The sequence below is a fragment of the Astatotilapia calliptera genome, chromosome 2 (assembly GCF_964374335.1).
Source record: "Astatotilapia calliptera chromosome 2, fAstCal68.1, whole genome shotgun sequence".
NCBI classification, from domain to species: Eukaryota; Metazoa; Chordata; class Actinopteri; order Cichliformes; family Cichlidae; genus Astatotilapia; species Astatotilapia calliptera.
In genome coordinates, this window is record NC_137423.1 from 21,682,130 (window position 1) to 21,705,250 (window position 23,121).

Here is a 23,121-nt window from a genome sequence, read left to right on the forward strand (position 1 = left end):
ACAAAGTGTACTTCAGCGTGTGTAGTGGATTCAGGAGAGGAACACTTCTTATTAATCTGTGTGGACTATTACAGATTATAGGCCTGTTTTTCCTTCACATTTTGTCAGCATAGCAGGGAGAGCACATACGACTCTGACGGATGACTAATGAGGCCATTAATCAGCAACGTAGGGAATGAATGGCCATAGGTTTCCAACAGGCAGTTTTTATGTGGCTGTCAGACAAGTAAGAGCTTTCAACTGCTTCTGCTGTTGAGATGGAAGGTACTGAAAACAGCAGTAGAATTGCAAACATTCAGATGGAAAACTTTCCTTATAATTAAACAGAAAGTCATAAATATATATAATGTGTGTGTGTGCGTGTGTATAACACTGTAATATTCAATTCAATTTTAAAGTACCAAAACACATCAGCAGTTGCCTCGGGGTGCTTTACAGTGTCACTCTGACAAGCATGCGTCGTAGGAAACGCGATTTGGTGTTGTTTGGCTCTAAGTCCCACCCGTAGTTTCGTGCTATCAATGCGGAAGCAGCTATGAATGAACACAGTGCTAACCGCTGGTAGTGTGTATATTGTGAATTACGCCCACATATACACCACGCAACTCATTGACACGTAGCTTTATAATATTTTGATTCACAGCGCTTCCACCTGAAATGGGATACCATGACTTTTACTGCTCTTTTTAATTTAATTAAACAGAGTAGAAAGCGTTATATTGGTTGCTAGCTAGCAAGTCATCTCTGTAGCCTAACTTCCTAAAGTGTCCGTCGGCCAAACCATGAAGGTCCGCTCGTCTGTTTTTGCCTCCTTTATTTTAATATTCGAAGTGATTGGCATTGCCCTTTTCCTGCGGGGATTTTTCCCCGTACCTGTCAAGTCTTCTTTCTCATCCAAGAGCAAGCTGTCAGATCTGCCAGCCGAGCCGCTGACAGGTGAGTCCAGCCTCATCCACATCTGCTCACACTCCTCTCCTCGGCCTGTACTGTTGACATAAATCTGTTAAAACTCATAAGCTTTCTTCTAACCTCACAGGAAGCGCTCCTAATTCATCTCGCCTCCCGCAGCCCCTGTTTAAAAGGGTGGTTATTATGTTAGTGGATGCCCTCCGAGAGGACTTTGTGTTTGGACCCAATGGTCGTATGTATATGCCCTACACAAGGCACGTGGTGGAAAGAGGCTCATCACACAGCTTTGTGGCCAAGGCGAGACCACCTACAGTCACTATGCCCAGGATCAAGGTAGGATGCCACTAGCATGATGTTGAAATGAGAACTCGCCCATCAAATCTGTCCACTGTCTCTCATCATGGCGTGTGTCTGTTAGAATTCTGGATTAGTGTTTGCTGTAGTGAGTCAACCACTTGGATCCAAACTATCAGCATTTCTCAAATCCTTTCCAACTCCACACATAAATCTGCATCTCTGAAACTCTACATTAGCACTTTATTATGTAGTGAAAACTTGAAACGGATGATGCCAGGAATATTCTGTTGTTAATACCTAACCCTGTAATGTGGTATTCCTTTAAATACACACTAACTTCTCTGCTCTCTTTATGGTGCTGAAGGCGTGTAATATTTTCCATTACAGGCATGAAACCCAGGCTCAGTGTTAATGCTTAGTTTACTGTCCATTTTGTCCGCTTTGCAACTCAAATGCAGATTTAAACAACTAAATCTCATCTGTTTTGGTGTTTTATAGAAATCTGTTGATTCACACTAATGAGAAAATTGGACGTGTATTTTTTTTTAATGTGTTAAAAGAGTCATTAGTACATTTAGAAACATCCAAAATGAACAGACAGTTAAAAAAGTGTGAGAAATCAAGACAGGAAACATAACAAAACAGCATGGAGGAAGAATAAAATATAACACTTTAAAATGCTTGTGGAAAGTATAAGTCTTGTTTAAAAGAAAATAGCTAGACGATTGGAAGCGAGCAAAAACCATAAAAAACATAAATGTCTTCAAATCTTTCTGATAAATTCGGTGGATGGAGAGCATTTGATTGAGCAATATCACTGATTGTGAAACAATTGTTTGGCAATATATAAGAGCTCAGGTGAGAAAATCACTGCAATGATAGAGAAAAAAATTCAGATCTCCAGCATCCATGGAATAGTGCCAAGAAATTCTACAGTGTGTGACATCTAGCAATGATAGAAGTCCTTTTTAATGAAAGATAAGAACATTTAATATATGATAAGATACCTGATAATGGAATATATTTAAATCAAAAAGGTGCACCTGCACCTTTCCATTTAGTATTTTGTTTTTTCTTAAAAAAATATTTTATTGTAATTCGGTATATTTTCTGGTTCATGTTGTTATAGGAAACTATAAATAATAACCAAAATGCAATAATAAAAGTTATTATTTTTATTATTAGTAGTAGTAGTGGCAGTAGTATTCATTTTAAAGACTTTAAAGTGTTTAAATTCCTAAGGAAGCCAGGCTTTCATTTGTTTGTACACAGGATTCCGATTTGTTCCTAAAGTTTGAACAAATTCAGGTATGAAAATGTTGATAAATGATGGATTTGTGTGTGAAATGCTCGTACGCATGATTTACGCACAGATTTGTGCGTATTCACTTTTGGTATTCATATCCTTAAGAGAGTGAATGGACTTAAGTTAGGGAAATTCCATCAGCTTGAAAAAACAAAAAAACAACTTAGCGCTATGTTTTTAACTTCTGTCTTATTTGTCTTCACTCAGAAGAGATTCCTGGAGACAGCTAAGGATGGAACTTATGCGGGTTGACTACTAATGATTAAAAGTTAGATATATTTGTTTTATGTTAGCATAACAGTGAAATGAGATTTTGTGCTCATGAAAAATTTTGCCTAAAGTGAACATATAAATAAACAAAAAAGCCCCTAAAGATGACTCCTGAGGTACACCACCAGTGATTGGGGTGGAGATGAAGAAAAGCTCCAAATCTTCACCCAAAAGGATCTTAATCAGTGTTGATTCTGGTGCCAACCTGATTTAGGGCAGTTTAAAAGAGTTGTGTGATTGAGGTGTGCAAAGATCTGGTAATACAACGATATATACATTGTGCAATTGCAGATTCTTGATAATTTGATTGTAGACAAACGTGAAACTGATGAAGACCAGGACTGTAATTTTGACTTGTATTGAGAAGGATTTAAATCATTCAGTCCCTGATCAGAGGTGTTTAAGCTAGAAATGGCAGTGCTTCTGTGAGCCCAGAAAAGCTTGTAAAAAGAACCTGTGATGAACATTTTGAATTAAGCTCTAAGTTTTCAGCCCGTATCTGAAAATAGGGTTAGATGGCTGAAAGCGTGAAAACATGGTGTGTTGTCACATTTGGATGATGTGTCATGTTGCCGAGAGTATTTTGGGAGCGGAGCCAGGAGGGAGTTGGAGTCATGTCATGTGCACCTTTCATGACAGTCTGCTGTGCTGTAACACGTTAACATCGCAGGCAGACAGAGAGCACACCACCAATTAAAGCCTGCCTGGAGCCCTTGCTGATACTTTTTCGGGAATGTATCTGATATTGATATCATCAGCCAATAGCATTATATATACAGTTACAAAAGAGAGATGGAGTCATTGTTTATTAGTAAATCGCCCCTTCTCGTCTGTGATCGGTACTACATGTGCTGCAAACGGGAGCTGTGTCACGGACTAACCATTTCAAAATCTGCAATCGTATAAAAGGTGTTTATATTGGTGCAAAATGGACAACATAAAAACCTTTACCTGTATGTTTGTGATAGGCCGCAGTTGACAGTTTGATATTTCAGTCAGGCTCTGTTGTCAGTGGTGTTGAAGAGATTTTGCAAAGGGAATGATTTTCGGGGAAAAAGAGCAGCCCTCTTTTGTCCATGGGTGTCGGGTAGTGCTGAGCTTGGGGGAAGCCATCTAACGGAAATTGTCAGGTGAAGCAGAATATGTGTGCCTGAGTGTCAGAGGGCAAAACTAAAAGCAGAGCCTGTGCCTTAGAGGAACCGCTCTGCGGTGGGAGGATCGAGGATGTGCTGACAGCATCGAGTTGTTTTAACGGACGGGGATTGCAATACAAACTCAGACCTGGAGAAACGTGCTGCTGAAGGTTCACGGTATGGACACAGTTCTCCTCTGTAGCGTCTGGCACGGGAGGCATGAGAGTGCTGACTCGGCAAATCTTCAGGTTAGTGAGGGTGACAGAGAGCATGTGTTGGTTAGGCAGTGAACAGGTTGAGAGGTTGAGGCACAAAAAAGTAACTCTAGTGGGATACCAGCATGGAGAATGGAGGGTAGAGAAAGAGTTTTTTTTTTTTTTAAGTCAACATTTACATGTTCTGTATTTATTAAACATAAAGTGAAATACTTCAATCCTTCTTTTGTTTTGACTTTGATGATTGTGGCTTATAGCTCATTAAAATCAGGAATTCATTATCTCAGATTATTTTAGTATTGTAATCAATTTAGTAATCAATGAATGATGTATAATAAAGAAATGCCCAAGCAAGTTTGTTTATACACTCAACACTGGTTGGGCCTCCGTTAACACAAATTATTGCATAGGTGTGTTATGACGTGGAGGCTGAGGTGTTACTGAAGCACAGGTTGCTTTGATAAAAGTCTTCAGCTCGTCTGTATTTCGGGGTCGGGTGTTTCTCATCTCCTACTTTACAGTACTCCATGGATTCTCCGTGGGCTTCAGGTCAGATGAATTGGTTTGCCCGTCAAGCTCAGTAATAATCTATTCGGCAAACTGTTTGGTCAGATGCTAAGAAGAAATCAGACTGAAGCATGAAGTGCTCCACAATCTCCTGGTAGGTGACTGTGCTGACTTTGGACTTGATAAAACACAGTGGACTAACCACCACCAACACCAGCAGAGGACATGTCATCCCAAATCATCAAAGACTGCACAAGTTTCCACTGGACTTCAAAGATCATGGATTCTGCGCTCTTCTTTCCGACTCGAACACCTTGATTTCCAAATGAATGCAACATTTGCTTTTATCTGAAAGAGCACTTTGGACCACTGAACAGCACTCCGGTTTTTTTCTTCTTAGAAGAAGTCAAGTCAGAAGTGGCTTCTTAGCCTAGGTAAGATACTTCTGACGTTGTAGACTAGATGACTAAACTAATGAAGTCATGGAGTACTTTTCTGTTAATTGAGTGGTTTGACCCTAGGAATGTGGCAGTTGTAGCCCCTTTCCTGAAGACATCTGTGCATGTTGGCACTGAATGTCACCAGACTCAGTCCATTCATATAAAGTTCAAAATTTTGACTAGTTCTCTTAAGTACTTAAGAACTCAGTCCACAGTCTGTACGTTCTTGAGTACTTATGGCCGGTCCTTGACAATCCTTTCAAGGCTGTAGTCTGTGGAATATTGGCCCACTCCTCTTGTCTTTCTGAAGTTTAATTTACAGGATGTTGCACAGGCTGTTGTACATGCCCATTGAAAAGTGTCCCAAATGTGCTCAAAGGGGGTCATGTGCAGTGAGTAGGCAGGCCATATAAGGACTGGGATTCAACTTCAAAAGGGTTGTGTACAGATCCTTGTACTGTGGGGTTGAACATCATCCTGCTACAACTTTAAGTGATAGTACATGACCCCACCCTACCCCCCACCCCGGGGATTCATCTTTGAAGCGAACACTTCCCTAACATGATAGCTGCCGTCAAAGGTGATCACTGGTGAGGACCATGAGCATGCAGACTAGCAGTTTCTGAGAGTTTTGCAGGAAATTCTCTGATTGTGCAAAAAAGCTGTCCCGTTGGCTGGACCGCCACTTCCAGCTTCTGCTGGGGAAGAAGCTGGATGTGGCAGTCCTGGGTTGCTTTGGTTACATGGTTATGGTTGTGAAATAAACATTAAGCTGACAAATCTGCACATTTTCCTGCAATCAGCATCCCAACTGCACCCTCCGTCTAAACCAGCATCATCTGTGGCCCTGTGCCCTGTGATAACACTGCAAAATGTAGAGCGACCTTTATTATTACCGTCTGAAGACACAGCTGTGCAGCAACCACGCTATTAATTCAGCATCTTGATACACTACACCTGTCAGGTGGATAGATTTTCTTGGCAAAAGGGAAGTGCAGATGACTAAACTAATGAAGTCCTGGGTTTTTCTGTTAATTGAATGATTGATGTTGGTGTTTTGAATGCTTTTTACTCTATGTCTCTGTTGCCAATTACATCTGCTAAGTAAAAATATACTTAGAGGTAGAAGTGAATTAAACAGAAAAAAGTAAACTTTCTGTAAATGTGTGAGAGAAAGGAGAACAAACACCCCGAAAAAAAACAAGCCGGTTATGATGTTATGGAGCATGTCATTGGTGATGTGGAGGAAGGCTGACAGGATAGAGTGGAGCGAGATTGAGGTGGACTTGCAGGGAGACAGATGTTTCACCATAATCCCCGGATTTAGAGAAGGAAGCGGTAGCGATGGAGAGAAAAGACAGCTTAAAAAAACAGTCCCAGATTTGAACCTTTTAAAAAAGATTTCTTGACAGGACCAGAGAGGGGGTGGAGCAGGCGGCTGTAGCAGGAGATCAATAAGAGTAAATTTTAAATTTAGATTTAGAAGCGCGTGTGTGAAGGGTTTACGTTGCAGCAGAGGTGTGTAGTATGGACACGGAGGAGACGGGAAAATTCAAGATGGCACGTCCTTCGGCTGCCCAGAAACATGCAAGTTTGATTTGTGGTTCATCTGCAGTCCTGCAGAAGGGCCACTTAATCACTTTTTAGAGAGCTTGGCTGTAACTCTAGATTCAAGGTAACTCACCTTGCATTTTGAGCTTAATGTAGTGGCTTCATTTTTCAACACACCTCTCCACAATTACATCCTGCATGATTGGCATCTACCTTTCAAACTGGGCTTTTTCATTGAGGAGCCGATAGAAAACTATAAGAACACGGCCTAGTGTAGTGGCATCTGCTGTCACCCTGCAGCCGGTGCGTCACACAAAAACAGGCATGTAGTCATCAGGGCCCAGAGGCACGCGTAGATTTGTTTGCTGGTCAGTTTAACCTTGAAGTGATTCAGAAGTTCTGCTGTCCAAACAAAAAGTGCTCTGTTGCATCGTCGAGGCTTGATGACACACCAGTAGGTGGCATTACAGACCAACTGCCTATTACTGCCCACTATCACTGCATTGCACCCAATTAACTGCTATGACACAGCCAACTAACCTAAATCATAATCTCTCCGTGTCACAGCCATTAATTTACACACGACTACCTCCACAGTTTCTAATAATATAACAGTATATCTCCATGGAGATATATTGCATGGTTGACTTCAAGTCTGGTGCACAGTGAGGCTTTATAGTCTTCTTTCTTTTGTGTGTTGTGTTTTATTTGTGGGAAACAAACTGTTATTACGAAGGAAAACCCCCCATGGGGGTCATTTTTACAAAATTTGATGATCCCCAGTTTAGTTACTCATTCTTACCATGGCAAGCAGAGAAAATTAGTTTCCCTCCCCAGTCCTGCATTCACATGTGGCCGGTAGAGCCCCACGCTCCCACTGGCACAGCAGTCAGTGGACATTACTGAGATGCCGGACTTGGACAGTGAATTCAGTTAATCATAGCAGCTGTGGGTGTTTCAAAGGCTGGTATCTCCCGGGATAGTAAGAACACAGCAAGGCATGATAGTTTTTGCTTTTGTTTTAAAACTCCATATGTATTATCTGGTCATAAGGCCTGAGAAATTCTGGATATTTTCAGGTTAATGGTAGAAAGTGTTCCTTTCACGAGTCAAGAGAAAGTAAGCACTGAGGAGGAAACTGAAAAATCTTCTTCCAGGCTCGAGGACTCAGAATCGCAGCCCCCTTCCGTCTGCATTTTGGCACCTTGACAAGTTTTCATCACTATGCCAGAGAGTGTCTCTATACCCCACTGATATTGTATTTGACATTTACGCAGTAGCATCGCAAGCCTAGACACATACTGTGGGACAGTAATTAGTACGTTGATGAATCACTGATTCATTCGGGTAGCTTCTCGATGCCGTTTTGGCATCAAGAAGGATTTTAAGATGTAGCCTAATTAAGCTGAACTTTTCTGCACAGCTTTCAAACGGATCTTTCTTGTGCAATCGTCTAGATGCTTTTGTGTCCCTTCATTTGTTCTTGCAAACAGTGTTATCATTTTTGCCCTTTTTTATGTCCAAGGCACTGTTTTCATTAGTCAGGCTGTCTCTATTAATAGACTTGGGACCTTCCTGAGAGCGAACAAACTGAAAGAGACGCCTGCTTTTGAAGCAGAAAGCATCCATCTCTCCCCGAAACAAGCACCTGCGCTGGCAGAGGCAAAACAATCGCAAGGAAGGAAGTTGTGAATAATTGAGCTCAGGAACAGAGCTCAGAGGATGGGTTTCGGAATTGTTACACCTGTGAATAAACAGAAACAACTGAGAGGCTTCTGCTGTTAGTGGGTTACTTTGTACCAGAGTTTGTGTATTAGTTTGTCATTTTTAAATAGGGAGACACAAATATTTTAAGAAGAATATTATTTCTCTTAAAAAACACATAAAAGATATTGGTATGCATTAGTGGCTGTTATTTACAAGGATGTGCAAAAGGCGTAAACCACTGTGACTTCTTTGTATTTTGCTTCCAAGGCTCCAGAATTCCTTGTAATCTTTTAAAGGTTGCATTGAGTAGTAGTTCTTCAGGCTTTTTTAAGGTCTTTCAAAGTTTTGATGGTTTTCTTGGGGGGACTGTGGCTGCTGTTCACTCATTTTTAGTCAAGTCCCTATCCCTGACAATTTTCAGAAGAATCTTTTGTTTGTAAAGCTGCTCAACGACATGACTATCAAATGCTGTTTAAGTAATATGAAAAACTCCAGCAAAGACCCGACACAGAAACTGAGAGATTCATCTGGCCCTTCACTTGATCTGTCACCTGTGCATTGAAGCCTCATCAGAAATGGTCTCAGTGGAAGGTTGTCGGTCAAGAAGTCATTCGTAAGGAAGGGAAATTACTTAAGAACTGGTGTGAAAATTGGTGGCAATGGGACTGATGGAGTGATGAACCCAGTTGTGAAAATTTTGTTTCAAAATTGTCATTATAATCTAAAACAGTACAGCATCTATAGAACACAGTGGAGGCTCTGTCATGGTTTGGAGCTGCCTTTTAACCAGTAGTGCTGGGGATGTTGGTGAATTTCGCTTATTTTAATTCTGAATTATTAATGCAGGAAAGTCTGGTCAGATTTTGATCCACCATGCAATACCATCTGGAAAGTGTCCGATTGGCAACAGCTTAATTTTTCATCATGACAAAATCCCAGCTCACTGTCAGTGTGTATCCAAGTATACCTGGATAGAAAAACACACAGTCAAGGATTGGCCTCCCCAGCCAAGATCCAAAGAAGAGCTTTCAATGTCCCTCGAGAAGCCTGGAGAACTATTCCTGAAGACTACTTTTAGCCAGAAAGCTCAGTAAGAGAGTTTAGACTTTGTTGAAGAATAAAGGTGGGCATAACCAAATATGGATTTTCAGCCTGGTTAGTATTTCTCAGATTTTGTTTTTGCCTTATATACTGTGTGTCCATGTATGTTTGCAAATCTTTCAATAGAAACATTGCACTACTGCAATATTAAGAAATAAGGGGGTTTTCAAGACTTTTGCACAGTTGTTTCGAATGCAATTTTGCACTGAATGAATGTTAAAGAATAATGAAATAGGTTTTAAACCAGGAGTGTTGTGGTTATTAATGAAGATGAACAAAATAAAATATAGAATATGCTAACAGAAAAAAAAATCATGAAATACCAAATTATTAGTCTAAACCTCAGCATTGGCATAGAAATTCACATTTGGCGTTAGTATTCAAAAAGTGATTGAAAATAAAGAAAAGCTTGAATCTTGTGACATTGATGCATGATACTTCATTTCTACCCCCATTTTTTGAAGTGTGACATCTTTGGGTTTTTTTCCTGTGTAGAAGCCATAGAATTGCGATAGAGAAGTGGCACCTATACGGTGATATAGCATAAATTGCTGAAAATGTCTTGTAAGCAAAAAAAACCCCCTAAAAACACTGAACAAAATACCCAGATGTGGACTCATCTGATCAGGGTTGATCAGATGAATACATAAACACAATAAGGGACGATATAGATGAATAGATGACAGGGAATTTTCTGGCCCTGGACCCCTTGACAGCTCCGTCTTGCTTTTCTCATATAACAAATCCTGGTCACTACTCATTTTAGTCTGGATTTTTGAGTGTCCCCGAGGATCCAGAGCAGTGCTCCAGGCAGCACATGGAGGGGGGGTGTTAAATAACAATGTCTCCTGCCATCATCTACAATCTCTTGTCTACTTCGCTGCATAAAGACAAGGCCTTTGTACTTTCCCCCTCGACGATGCACCAAGCTTTTTCCTGGCTTCCAAAATAGGCTGTGTTATAGTTGTCAGTCAAATGGAGGCCGATGTTGTTTTATTTCAGATTCCATGATGAAATCGGTAGAAACTATACTTCATAAATATCATGTGTCTACCTGATTCAGCTTTCACTTTCCATTTGTGGTAGCAAGATTGGTTTGGTGATGTGGGAATTGGTTTAATTTCTAATGTTAGATCAGTGTAGTAGCCATTTAAATTTGACTGTTTTTTTTTTTTTTTACCTTTAATAATAAAATAAATTAATGAATGTATACATTTTTTAACCAATCCCTGTACTGCAGCACAAATCCTAATTAGTGGGGTTAATATGATGAAACTGTAAGGTTGTATAACACCATTAAAAGACAATTATTGTTCAAAGGACAATGACAAAAACATATTCCTCCCCAGGCTCTTACCACTGGCAGTATCCCAGGCTTCATTGATGTGGTAATGAACCTAAATTCTCCTGCACTGTTGGAAGACAACCTCATTTGGCAAGCCAAAACTGCAGGGAAGAGGATAGTATTCTACGGGGATGACACCTGGGTGCGCCTTTTCCCAAAACACTTCATGGAATATGATGGCACAACTTCCTTTTTCGTGTCTGACTACACTGAGGTATGTGTGAGTTGAGCCGTTGGGGTTTGCTTGTAAAAGTCATGTAATGTAATTTTCTGCTAATATGAAAAAAAAAAAAAAAAAGAATGAGAGCACCTGGTTGCTGATGTGGTACATGAATTTTAGAAATGATACATAAAAATGATCCAAGTCATACAAGGGATAAAGGCAGCTGATCAGCCAGCATCACATCAAAACTGCTCATCTAATAGCTCCATATGCCTTAGCGGCAATTTTCTGTGGGACTGTTTGCAATCTGTTCTTGTTTATAGTAGGATTTTGGTGGTTCTGAGCTCATTACCTGATAGGAGGGATGTTTACTTATCAAGGGTACCACAGGTTTGGGTAAATTTCCTCTTAGCTCAGATTTAATGAGGATAGTCTTGGTATGGAGATGAATTTTGAATAAAACAAGCCTAAATTAAATATGACAAATCTTGTATCTAAAGACGTGCGTCACCTTCTTTCCAGGTTGACAACAATGTAACCCGTCACTTGGACAGCACCTTAAAGAGAGATGACTGGGACATTTTAATCCTCCACTACCTAGGCCTGGACCACATTGGTCATATGAGTGGACCGTATAGCTCACTCATCCAACCCAAACTGATGGAGATGGACGACATCCTGAAGAAGATCCATAGTGCTCTCATTTCAAAGGTAATTTATTTTCTTAACTTCTACTCTTATGTGCATCATTTGCATTCTGTGTTATAGAAGAATTCCTTTTTGTTTCTGTTGGGTTAGAATGTAAGCTTTCTTTTATGAGACCTCATTATTTTTATCCCAAGGCCCCTAATTGTAGCTAACTAGCAATATTTACCAACTAGTCTCAACCCGAGTCTTTAGAGAGATGCATGGATTCCAAATGAAACAAAGGTAGTCAGGAACTGACAACATCTTTAGAATTCAGGAGAATACCTCCAAGACTTTGTCATAGTCAACATTCTCCACCTTGGGAAGAGCACCGGATGACAAAGCTGACGTCAAATTGATCTCACATCTGCCGTTGCTAGCTGCTGTTTTGCCGATGGTATACCTCTTGACTGCTGGGTTGCAGACACGTTCGTGTCAGTTTTTACTACCATCACTACAGAACCTCAGAGATTATACAGAGGGAGATATGTCAACAGGGCTCTAGAGTGCGACCAATTTAGTCACACATGCAACCTAATTTCTCAACGATACGACTATAAAAACAATCCTAGGTCTCAGCTGTTCGAGTAAAAAAAAAAAGAAAAGAAAAAAAGCCTCTGCAACTCTGAAAGTCTCCGTGTGGTTAGCAACAGATGCACATTATGCATATCATGGTCTAAACCAATCAGAGATGGTCAAGTGCGGGACCTCTCTGATTCGTCCGACAGAAGTAGATGCAGCTGTGGGTAATGAGAAAGGACTGAAAAGAACGATTGATAACTTTTTCGTTAGGTTAATGCTTGATCTGCCCGAAATTCATAGCCAGTGCTGTGACACTAAGCCATCAGGTTACGTCTAACACTGGTTCGGAGACGACATCACATAACGAGCCACATACGATCGACTCCGAGCTAGAGCCCACTGAAAGTTAAAAGGGGAACGTGTATTTAAAGCGAGTGGCTTGACCAGTTTCCCTGGCTAAGATACAGTAAAGCTGACAGAATGATGCACTGCTTTTACTGCCGTGAGTGTGGAAAGACTGTTGTGTTTGTGACTGGTGCTAATATGTTTCGAATGGAAACGCCGAACAAGCACAGTGTATCCAGAAAACACATTATATGCTGCGATAAATGCACTGCCCAAGTGTCCCCTGTCCTCTAATTTTAAAAAAAAGTGAACATGTAAAACTGTGGTGTTAAGCAATGTGGTTGAAAAATTTGTGTGCACTTAAGAAAAAAAGTCAGGTACACCAGTGCAACCATGGCAAAAAGTTAGTCTAGAGCCCTGGTCAGCAGTTTGAAAAGATAAGACTTTAAAATTATTGGGTTTTGACTTCGTTCCTTTCCTATATTAGCGCTGATATTGCACTGTTGTCTGAGTGGTGACGCCTGTTGCTCGGGAAAATACTGCAGCTGCTACTAGAGTCTTAAGGGTGAACATAAATAAAAGCAGCTGTGTGATGACGATACCTGTGCCCAACTTGATGGGCATACTGCATCCCAGCTGCATAGTTCCTCTTTATTTGAAACCTGTGGAACCCTTTCAGCCTACTTCAGGCCATACATGACCCATAGACATGTAAAATCTCAGAAATTGGTTTGCCAAGCAAATAAAATGTGAGTCTTGTTGCTTTCTTCCAAAAACAACCAAAACATAACAAAAATAATGGACTCTGCAACACTCAAAAACATCTAAAAAAACATGGGTAAAGTATTTAATTATTAATTTAGCAGCACTAAAGTACTTCAGCTCTGTTGTTGCCTGTTAACTATCCCTGACAAGCCTTCAGTTGCCACAGATGGACTCAAGGTAAATAATAAGGAGGGAGTCTACAAAAGATGTTTACACAAATCCAATAGACCTTATTGAATACTTGAGGTAGTTTTTTGTGGCCTGAAAAGCCCAGTTGAAAGGTAGGCCTGAACCACTTCCAAGAAACTTATACGACTGTGTATAATGTATGAGGGGGAGCTCATTTTGGCAAACCCTCGAAAAGATCCAACTCTGCATTTTCTGCAACCTTACATGTATGTGCTTTGCATTTTACCTCCTTTCAGTCTTTTGTTTTGGGTCCAGGGTTTCATTGTTGGGTTCTGAGCAACATGGAACATTAAGCTTCAGAAGAGGCTGTTATTTTTCTTAGGAAGAGATGAGGGATGGAGTATTGGACTGTCAGTGCTGTTGCTGCTCATTGTTAATATAATTTGAGCCATTTTAAAGAGAGGTGAATGTAGGACAGACTTCTATTTTTTATTTTGCTCTCCATATTTTGTTTTAGTGCTTTGCCTTCAGATTTTTGTGTGAAGCTAATGGGACTGATGTGCTTCGTAAGACTGAACTGAAATTAGCTATTGCTTGTCAGCATCTGTTTGTCTCTAATAAATTTATAGAATAACTCTTTTTTTTTTTTATGGTTGTTTAAATCTAGTTAGTGTCATAATAAAGTAAAGACAGGAAAATATGCAAATATGAAGTAATGACTGGTTAATATATTAATATGATGCTATCAGTGATTCTTTTTTTAACACTATCAGTTTTTAGGTAGGCATTTAATTACACAGAGAATTTGCACCGTTTCCAGCATTTATTATGTTATCTGTTGCAGGAACCACCAGAGATTTAATAAACTGTTAAGCTTTTGTTATCTTTAATTTTGCCTTTGATCAGTGTGCAGGTCTTGTGCCTTTGTTCTCCCCCCCCTCCTTTCACATGGTCTGGCAGCTGTGCATGCATATTGTCTTTGCACCGTGTGTGTGTTGCTAATGGGCATTTTCTTGCTGTCATTCAGCTATGGAGCTTGTATTTAGATTGTCAAGTCATGTCTACATGAGACTACAACCTCCCTCTTCTTTCCCTTTGCTTTGGTATATTTGAAATGACAGAGAGAACAGAAGCCAAGTGCACGTAACCCTTTAAGATTTCCTTCCTTTGGATAAGTTGATTCAACATTTCACCAGATCCCAAAGTTTTGAATTCTGTCTTGTTAAAAACTGTCTGTCCGGGCTCATGGCGATATCTCTGTGCTGTGGGCAGCCTCACATGTGCTCCCAGTGAGCTCTTTGAATGAAACCTGTTTGAAAGTCTTGCTTCAGTCACATTAGTGGAAGCTGTGCCTGTTCTTTTTTCTTTTAGCAGCACTATGACCTAAATATAGACACAGTCCAGTGGGGTCCCGCAGGATATCTTAGAAGCTCCTACCAAACAACGTTTCCTCAATCAGCACATGCTTCTAATATATCCGGGTGTTTATGATACTGAGGTATCAGGATGTCTCACTGCACACGCAAGTTGTGTGTTATTTGCTGCCGCTGCTCCTTGATGCTCTTAAAGGGATGGTGGTTCGAGATGGAGGTAGCCTCAGAGGCTACCTCAAAATGAAGTGAGAGGCTTATTTAACCGAGCGCAAATTAGGGACAGAGAAATTCTTTACCTGCAGCACGGACTAACGCAACACTCTCCATTAAAACATGATTGGAAAGCAGGACCTCCTGGTCATAAAGACCTCAGTAAGACCTTTGTGTTAATGGAGAGCTCATGGCCTCAATCTTCTCTTCTATATATTTCAATTTTTACGGGTTGGTTTCTACTTTTGCTGTTTAAAGTATAAAACTTTTTAAATATGACCTGCAGAATGAGCAAGTGATCTAAGGCCTGTCAGGGAGACAAGTGAAAAAAACATTTATACCTGGAAATAGTTTCATGTGTCTGTTTCAGTTATCTTTATTAAGTTCAAACGCTTGAATATTGTTGTTTTAATGAGCTATATCGCTCCAGTCTTTCCTTCATCTGAAATGTACAGTTAACTGCTGGGGTTTCTTTTTTCTGTTCTTATGATTGGACTAAAAACAAAATGCTTTTTATGGCTCTTTGTATGAGCAGTTAGGTCATGACGTTTTTGGACAGCCAGACAATGTTGTTGTACACCACAACAGTGGATTTGAAATTGGATGTGAAGCGTAAAGTGGATATAACACAGTCGATCAAGACGTGATTGATTTTTTTTTTAAGGGGTTTAACAAAAAAAAATGTATAAACTGTTAAGGATTTAGAATTTATTACTTATATGCAGTTTCACTTTTTTTAAAACCTTCAAAGTAACCGGACAGTTGACAGACAGCAGTTTCATGACCAGATGAGACATAATACCTCATTAGGCGTAACCGAGATCTTTGCTTCCTGTGTTTGACCTCCATAGCCCGGTCAGAAACACTCTTGAGGAGGTAGTTGTATCATTGTTAGAGTCTAGTCAAGAGAAACAAGATGCAATCCACTGGTTACACCCAAGAACAAGACGGATTTATGAGAAAACATCTGAAAGAGTCTGCACAGTTCTGGAGAAAAACAAGAGTTTACCAGAACTACGGGAAGAGAAAATTATGGAGAAGCAAATAAACAGCTCATGCATCATCATTTAAACATATATGTAGGAATGGGCATGTATGGCTGCCATAACGTGGAATCAAAGTACAATTTCTTTTTCTTCTATGAGTTATTTAGTTGAGCTTTCCACCCTCCTAACAGCTAAAATACCCCTGGGCTGAGAATCACTGATTTACCAGATCAAAAAACATGATTTCAGAGTAAAGTGAAGCTTTTGTTTTTCCTCCTGGCTTACTCATGGAGAACACGAGCAAGTGTCTGATTCAGGACAGTGTATTGGCCCAAAAAAGGTTTGTTATGAAGTGTGAAAAAACGTCTCCCAGAAGAGGTCGGCACCGTGCTTTCATCCAGGAGAAAACTCTGACTTATCTTAAACAGAAAAGAGGCTCACTCAGCGTGTGGCGAGGTGGTTTTTAGTTTCTTTTCTTTACCCCCATCGTCCCTTGTGTCCAGTGCCATCCTATAACAAGCATCCAAGAGGTAAAATCTGGGGCAGAGGATAGTCTTTTGCTGCTGCTGTGCTGAGTAACTAATATAATTGTTCAGCAAAGCACAAATGCACAGTTCAGCGCAGGCTTTCCACCTGCAGCCTCGGCTCAGACCATTCTTCATGTTTTTATGTTCTCTCGTTCAATAGCTCCATCTACAAAAACAGCAGCATTTTCTGCTCCTCTGCTCGGATACTCGTGTTATCCAACTCGTCTTGGCAGGGTTTATCCCAGCTACCTCATTAATGATTACTTTGTCTGTCTTTCAGGTTGTCTTGCTTAATGGATTACAATTTTCACTCTTAAATAATAAATGATGGCCTTTGATATTGTTTGTGGGTATGATACAACATTAGAACTGAAGTGTCTTTTGGTAATATGTGGTAGGATCTGGCTTTTGTTTTGTTAACATCTACAGTCATGCCTTTAAACCAGCCCCTCTGCTATGACTCACAAGGCTTTCCCTGTTGAATTCATTGTCAATGGAAGACTCTTGTGAGTCTAGTTGAAAGGGAATTACTTAAGGAAGAAACCAAGCTTGATCACAGTCTGTCATCCTCGACTTACGATTCGCCCTCTGTGTGTTTTTGTTTTCTGTGTGTGTGTTTTTTTTTTTTTGAAGATGGTATGAAACAGCCTCAGTGTTTGTTACGGCTTTCTGTTTTTACAAGTAATTATTTAATACCTTCCTTTTATGTTGCTGTCGAATTTCGCCATCGTAATAAAATGAAAAGATATCTGAAGAAGTAATCCATTAGCCCAGCAGCCATCATTTTAACGAATTGTTGTTTTCCAAACTTGATGTATCGTTTTTATTTTGTTAGCTGACACAAGACACATTTAGCTCCAGGCTTGAATAAATCCCATCTCAGAGCTTTAAAGTTTGCCTTCCATCTACAGTGCAGTGCCATTAACCTTCAGGTTTGCTTCTCTCAGGAAGTCGAGGGATCCTTGCCTTACCTGCTGGTGTTGTGTGGAGACCACGGCATGTCGGAGACCGGCAGCCACGGAGGCTCTTCGGAGCCGGAAGTCAGTACACCTTTGGTTCTCATAAGTCCAGCCTTCAAAAGAAAAGGTAACTGTTCTACTGTTTAATGCTTAATTTTAATGTTTCCTTATTTTCTGTCATATGCACTCGCTTTTTAGTTCCATCTTAATAGTACCAGTTTGGACGTCATTTTACTGCTTTATTTTGGTTCATATTGACATTCTGCTGCTGCACATCCATGATCCAAATCTCCTGTTCCACCACATCCCAGCAGTGTATTGTTGGATTTTAGATGTGGTGACTGTGGGATGAACTCATTGTCATAGTCAAAATGATGGACGCTGCACTTTCATAGTTTGAGATGATTTGAAGTTTGAGACATGGCACATTATCTGGTCAGCAACAATAGTCAGGGAGGCTGTGATGTTTAAATGATGCTCAATTGGCACAAAGGGACCCAAAGTGTGCCAAGAAAATATCCTCCATGCCATTACACCAGCAGCAGCATTGAAACAAGGCAGGAGGGATCCATGCTTTCATGTTGTTTGCTCTGGCGTCTGAATGTCGCAGCAGAGATTGAGATTCTGAACAGGCAGCTTTTCTTCAATCTTCTGCTCCTCAGGTTTGATGGTCCTGTGCAAATTGTAGCCTCAGTTTCCTGTTCTCAGCTGACAGATGTGGTCTTCTACTGCTTCTGCATTTGGAAGGCAAGGCTTAACATGTTCAGAGATGCTCTTCTGCATACCTTGGTCGTAACTAGTGGGTGTTTGAGTTGCTGTTCTCTTCCTATCAGCTTGAAGCAGCCTGGCCATTCACCTCAGACCTCTGGCTTCAACTAAGCATTTTTACCCCGAGAACTGCTGCTCACTGGACATTTTCTCTTTGTATTTTTTGTACCTGCTCTATAAACCCTAGAGATAGCTGTGTAGCAAAAACCCTGCAGATCAGCAGTTCCTGACCAGTTTCAAACCAGCCCGTCTGGCACCAACACAACGCTACATTCAGAGTTACTTAAAACACCTGTGACTGTGTGTGGATGTTCATATGAAATATGGCTCAGGACATGTTCAAGTAATCCACGTGAGCCAAATACTTCAGACTGTATTAAATGCTCAGTTTACATGTTTTTTTTGTTCTGTAAAACACATTGTAGTGGGTATATTCTGGCCACGGAAGCTCAGGCCTTCTCTTTACAAATCAGCCAATCATAAGAAAGTTGGCTTAAAGGGAGGGTAACAGGCACTTGAATGACTTATTCCACACCATTTATGCATTCTGATTACTCAGTACTTCATATCTTTGACTGCAGAGAATTGGAATAAGAATCCAAATGAGCTGTGAACAACCCAAACATGTTCATGAAATTAACAACAGGCTCTCCAGAGTGAGCTGGTTTAAAACTTCAACAGTAGCAGCAGCCAGGAATCTGAGGTTTTGACATTAGCAGGGTAATGCACAGAGTAAATGATGTCAATTTTGGGAAGTTGCAGGATGTTACGAGAAGATTAAATGTGATCAAATCTGCTCGTGTCCAAGAATGGAAAATATGGATCTGGAAGTGATCAGAACAGGTCACGTTTAAAGGATGCAAGTGGCAGCAGACTTGCCATTAACTTGAAGAGCTTGTGTGATTTTTGTAATGTGTCTGCCAGCTGCTACAGCCTTTCTTGAGTTCTCACACATAACGTTTCATTAGTGTGAGGAACAGTGTCATTGCACACAGAGGCTTATGAGCAGAGCTTTCTTTTGCAGCAATGAATGTGTTTAAGTGTGAAAGTACGGTCGTGATAATTGCTTCTTTCTCAGCCAAGTCTATTTTTGAAACTGTCTTGGCACTTACTTTTTTTAATTTTATTTTATTATATGTGAACCATTCACCTTAATTAATCATTAACAGTTAAGTGGAGTTGCTACAGCGTGTGTGGTTTTGTTTGTACTTTATGCCTCCCGCTGGGCTCACAGTTTGACTGACTCTTTTCTTAACCACCAGAGGTTTTTGGTTTAAATATTAAACATGCAACAACCACAGAAAGTTGATGAAGTACGTTTCAAATTATGTGTTTTCTTCAATGAAATAAACTCTTCTTTTGAATGAATTCATTCATTCAAGTTCATTCATAAACCGGTGATCTCTATGCCAAACACGGAGTGGAAAATATTGTACCTTAAAGTTTTTCTAACGAACATAAAACAAAATCCAAACAGGTCTGAAACATTGAATATGTAAGTTTAAATGAGCACGATCAAAAAATATCACGAGGTCTTTTGCCGCCAGTGTTTGTAGAGTGTTTGTGTCCTATTGAGACAATTCGATTAACGGTAGTTAAAATAAGCAGAAGCCTTCAGGGCCGAACAATGAAGGCAGTGTGGAAGTGGTGTGATGCCACCCATCAGAAGTTTGGATTTCAGTTTTGGTGAGTGACATTTTAGTATTTTATTCAAGTAGCCGTTTACCTGGAACCTATCAGCAGATACGTGTGTCTGTGTGTTTCACCCGTATAGTTCATGGATGCCCCTCACTAACCAATAATGTTAGGTTTAGTTGATAACTGAGCAGTCCTTCTCTGGATGGATGGATTTCTAGCAATCATGAAATATCCCTATAGTTCCTTGATGTAGGGACATTTTTATGTTATTATCTATTTATTTGAATCACTGAACTACATTGAGGACACTGACGTCTATTTAAAGTTCTGTACCTTGATTTTTTTTCTTTCTGTAGGCACAGACTTGTTACTCATTACCACTTTAGATGTAAATATATTGATGCAAGTGTGTTCTATTTTAATGCATCAGTTAGTGCAATCAGTGGCCTTCATTAGCAGAACTTTATTTTGAACGTTGTGAGAATGATAGGTCATTAGCAGAGAGCTCATCTGTCTGTTGTTTTCATTAGAACGTGCTGCGGACGATCAGACTTCAGCACCACCTCACTACCTGAGCTTCACTTTTTAATCTGAATGCATCATTGAGAAAATAAAACCCTCTTACTGCAGATTGACAACACATTTAATTGATGTTACTTGGGGCAAAGCTGCGTTAATAAGACACTGTTGGTATCAGAAATCTTCTGGTTATTGTTTAGCTCTGTAATCGTCCTTTTTTTTGCTTAGAAAATGTATTTTGATAATTTGTATTTATCTTGGATTTGGACACAGAAAGAATGTTTTATTAAATTCTCCTGACAGTGGAAAGTTTGTGTTTGCTCAAATGAAATCTAGGTGGATTTGTGACTTTATAGGAAACTGGTCTGACAACTTAAAAAAAAAAAAGTGTGCTGTGGAAACTTGGAGTCTGCATTGCAGATGGAGTGCATTATGAGAGGAGTTTCAGCAAAGGAGCCATCTTTTGTCCAAGGAAATTTGATAGGTCAGGAAGACACTTTGAGTTTTTTGTTGTTGTTGTAATAACACATAATTAATAATGTATTAATTCAGCAGATTATTGTCATACATTTTGGTCCATAGGTTTGTGGACAATGAGACCTCTTTTGTAATGTTGTAGCACCATGTACCATCATAGTGGATTTTAAAAACAATCAAGTTGTGATTGATGGTCGGCCTCCATCTTTAATTCAAGGAGTTTAACAACAGTTTTAAATGAAATTTGTAGCAATTACAAACTTTTCATTCAACGTCCCCATTTTCAGATGCTCAAATGTGATTGGACAAACTAGCATCCTTTTAAATATAGGGACTGTATTTAATACTTTAATGGAAATCAATGACTCTTTGTCTCTGGAACCTATAAACCAAATGCTGTGTTTCCTCCCTTGAGATGCTCTGGTAGGCTTTTACTACAGCTGCTTTTTTGTCGATCTGCGCCTTCAGTTTTGTTTCCTTTGGCCTCCTTCGTGCTCTGTAGGCCTCCTATTGAGAGCCTCAGGCAACAACTACCAAATCCAAGTTCAACACTTGGAATTAACTCCAGGTCTTTTCTCTGCTTAATCTGGGATGAAATAACGAGTGAACAGGCCTCTCCTGGCAATTAATTTGATGTCTTTTCCAATTACTTTAAAATGAAAAGGGCATCCTTTGTATACAAATGGCCGTAATTCAAGAAGCTGACTGAAATCAACACTTGTTTCTAAAAGAGGTCAAATGAAATAGAATTCAATGGGGAAATTACCATTGACTCTTTTGTTTTGTGACTTCAATAATTATTTTACTAATGATGTTAAGGTCTCAGTCACTAGTTTCAAAGTTTAATGAATACAATATGATGTTCATCTTGTAAATTATGGTCCCATTAGGCTGCAGCCACACAGGGAGCAATTGGATTTTCGCCCATCGCTGTGAAGCCGGCATTACAGACTCTGGCTGCCTAAACCTTTAATATATTTACTACCAGGTTATATATCAGTCAGCAATACCCTGTGCTCTTATTGGTAGTTGCTTCAATCACTCCCCTCAAAGTAGACTCAGATTTATCTTGGGATCCACCCACTTGGTGTCGGGTTTTTTAACCTCATAGTCACTGAGTGTTGACTTTTTACCTCGGCACTGTGAATTGCTTCCAGCACGAACGCAGCTTTAGAGTCATAAAGGGGCACAAAGCAGGATATTGTTTATTGCAGACCTACTTTGTGTCTGACCCTGTGAAAGTGCAGTGTCCATCATTTTCTTATTCAGATTTAATCCACCTCTTGCTCCTCACATCCTGTTTCAAAAAGTTAGGATGGTGTTATAGCGTTCTTCATCTTTTATATACATCCTTTGAGCTGGATTTTAAAAAATAAATACGCAACCTTTGTGGTCATAAATGAAAAAACATGGTCGACACACATTTGTTTTGGTTTGATGTGCTAGTGCTCAAGCTGTGACCTCCAGAAGTTCTGAATGATCCCTCACTGTACCATTTCAAAAATGTATGACTGGTTATGGCTGTATTTTACATTAGCAAGGCAGATATTGGATTGCACATTGAATTTCCACTAGCTGCAGTTTTCTCAATTATGAATCAGCGTTCAGCCGCTGTAACCTTTAACTGTGTTATGACACATCTATTCTGTGGGAACGTTCTGTGTAAGTCAGAAATTACAGTGCAAACCAAGCAGGTACTGTTCTAAAGAAGTTTCATTGGACGTAACTGTATAGGCTTTTACTTACTGCTTGTCAGAGAACAAAAAACAACATTGTAAAATTCTAATGTGTGGTTTTAAGACACAGTTAATGTGGGATTAACATTTGATAAGATGAATTAATTTTTTCCAGCGGGTTTGAAAAGTACTCGCCTTTGAGAAGAAGACTATTATTTTTTTGGACATTTTTTTGGGACATTTATCGCTAACTAGCAGATTTAAACAAGGCCGATATCCTTGATAGCTTTGTGGCATTATCCCAAATAGCTATGAGCTTAATACAGCAAAACCCGTGTCTTGTTGCAAATCCATCTCCTTTTAATATGAAATGGATAATTCCCAGGCTTATTTCATTGTGTCCAATTACAAAATTAGATCATAGCTGTGGGGTTTGTCTCATGCTTCAGTATGTGGCTCTCCCATTTCCCCACACATGTGATTTGCTTTGTTCATTTTTGAATATATCACACACCAGTTTAGTTCATCATTGTAACCTGAAAACTTCACTTCAATGACAATCTGGGAAAATACTCCCACTCTCTGTTTGTATACTT

General features: G+C 39.8%; 1 protein-coding gene across 3 annotated transcripts in view; it reads left to right on the forward strand.

The window, feature by feature from the left end:
- Positions 1-501: 501 nt before the first annotated feature.
- pigg (phosphatidylinositol glycan anchor biosynthesis class G (EMM blood group)) overlaps positions 502-23,121 on the forward strand; it is an 83,789-nt gene continuing 61,169 nt past the window's right edge. For 2 of the 3 annotated variants that reach the window (XM_026186956.2, XM_080306256.1), the window contains exons 1-5: positions 502-936; positions 1,037-1,242; positions 10,786-10,995; positions 11,467-11,655; positions 17,436-17,574. In XM_026186956.2, the coding sequence (XP_026042741.1) occupies positions 783-936; positions 1,037-1,242; positions 10,786-10,995; positions 11,467-11,655; positions 17,436-17,574 (898 nt within the window). In that variant the 5' untranslated portion in view covers positions 502-782. The remainder of the gene's footprint in view (positions 937-1,036; positions 1,243-10,785; positions 10,996-11,466; positions 11,656-17,435; positions 17,575-23,121) is intronic. The other variant, XM_026186932.2, reaches the window with a different exon arrangement.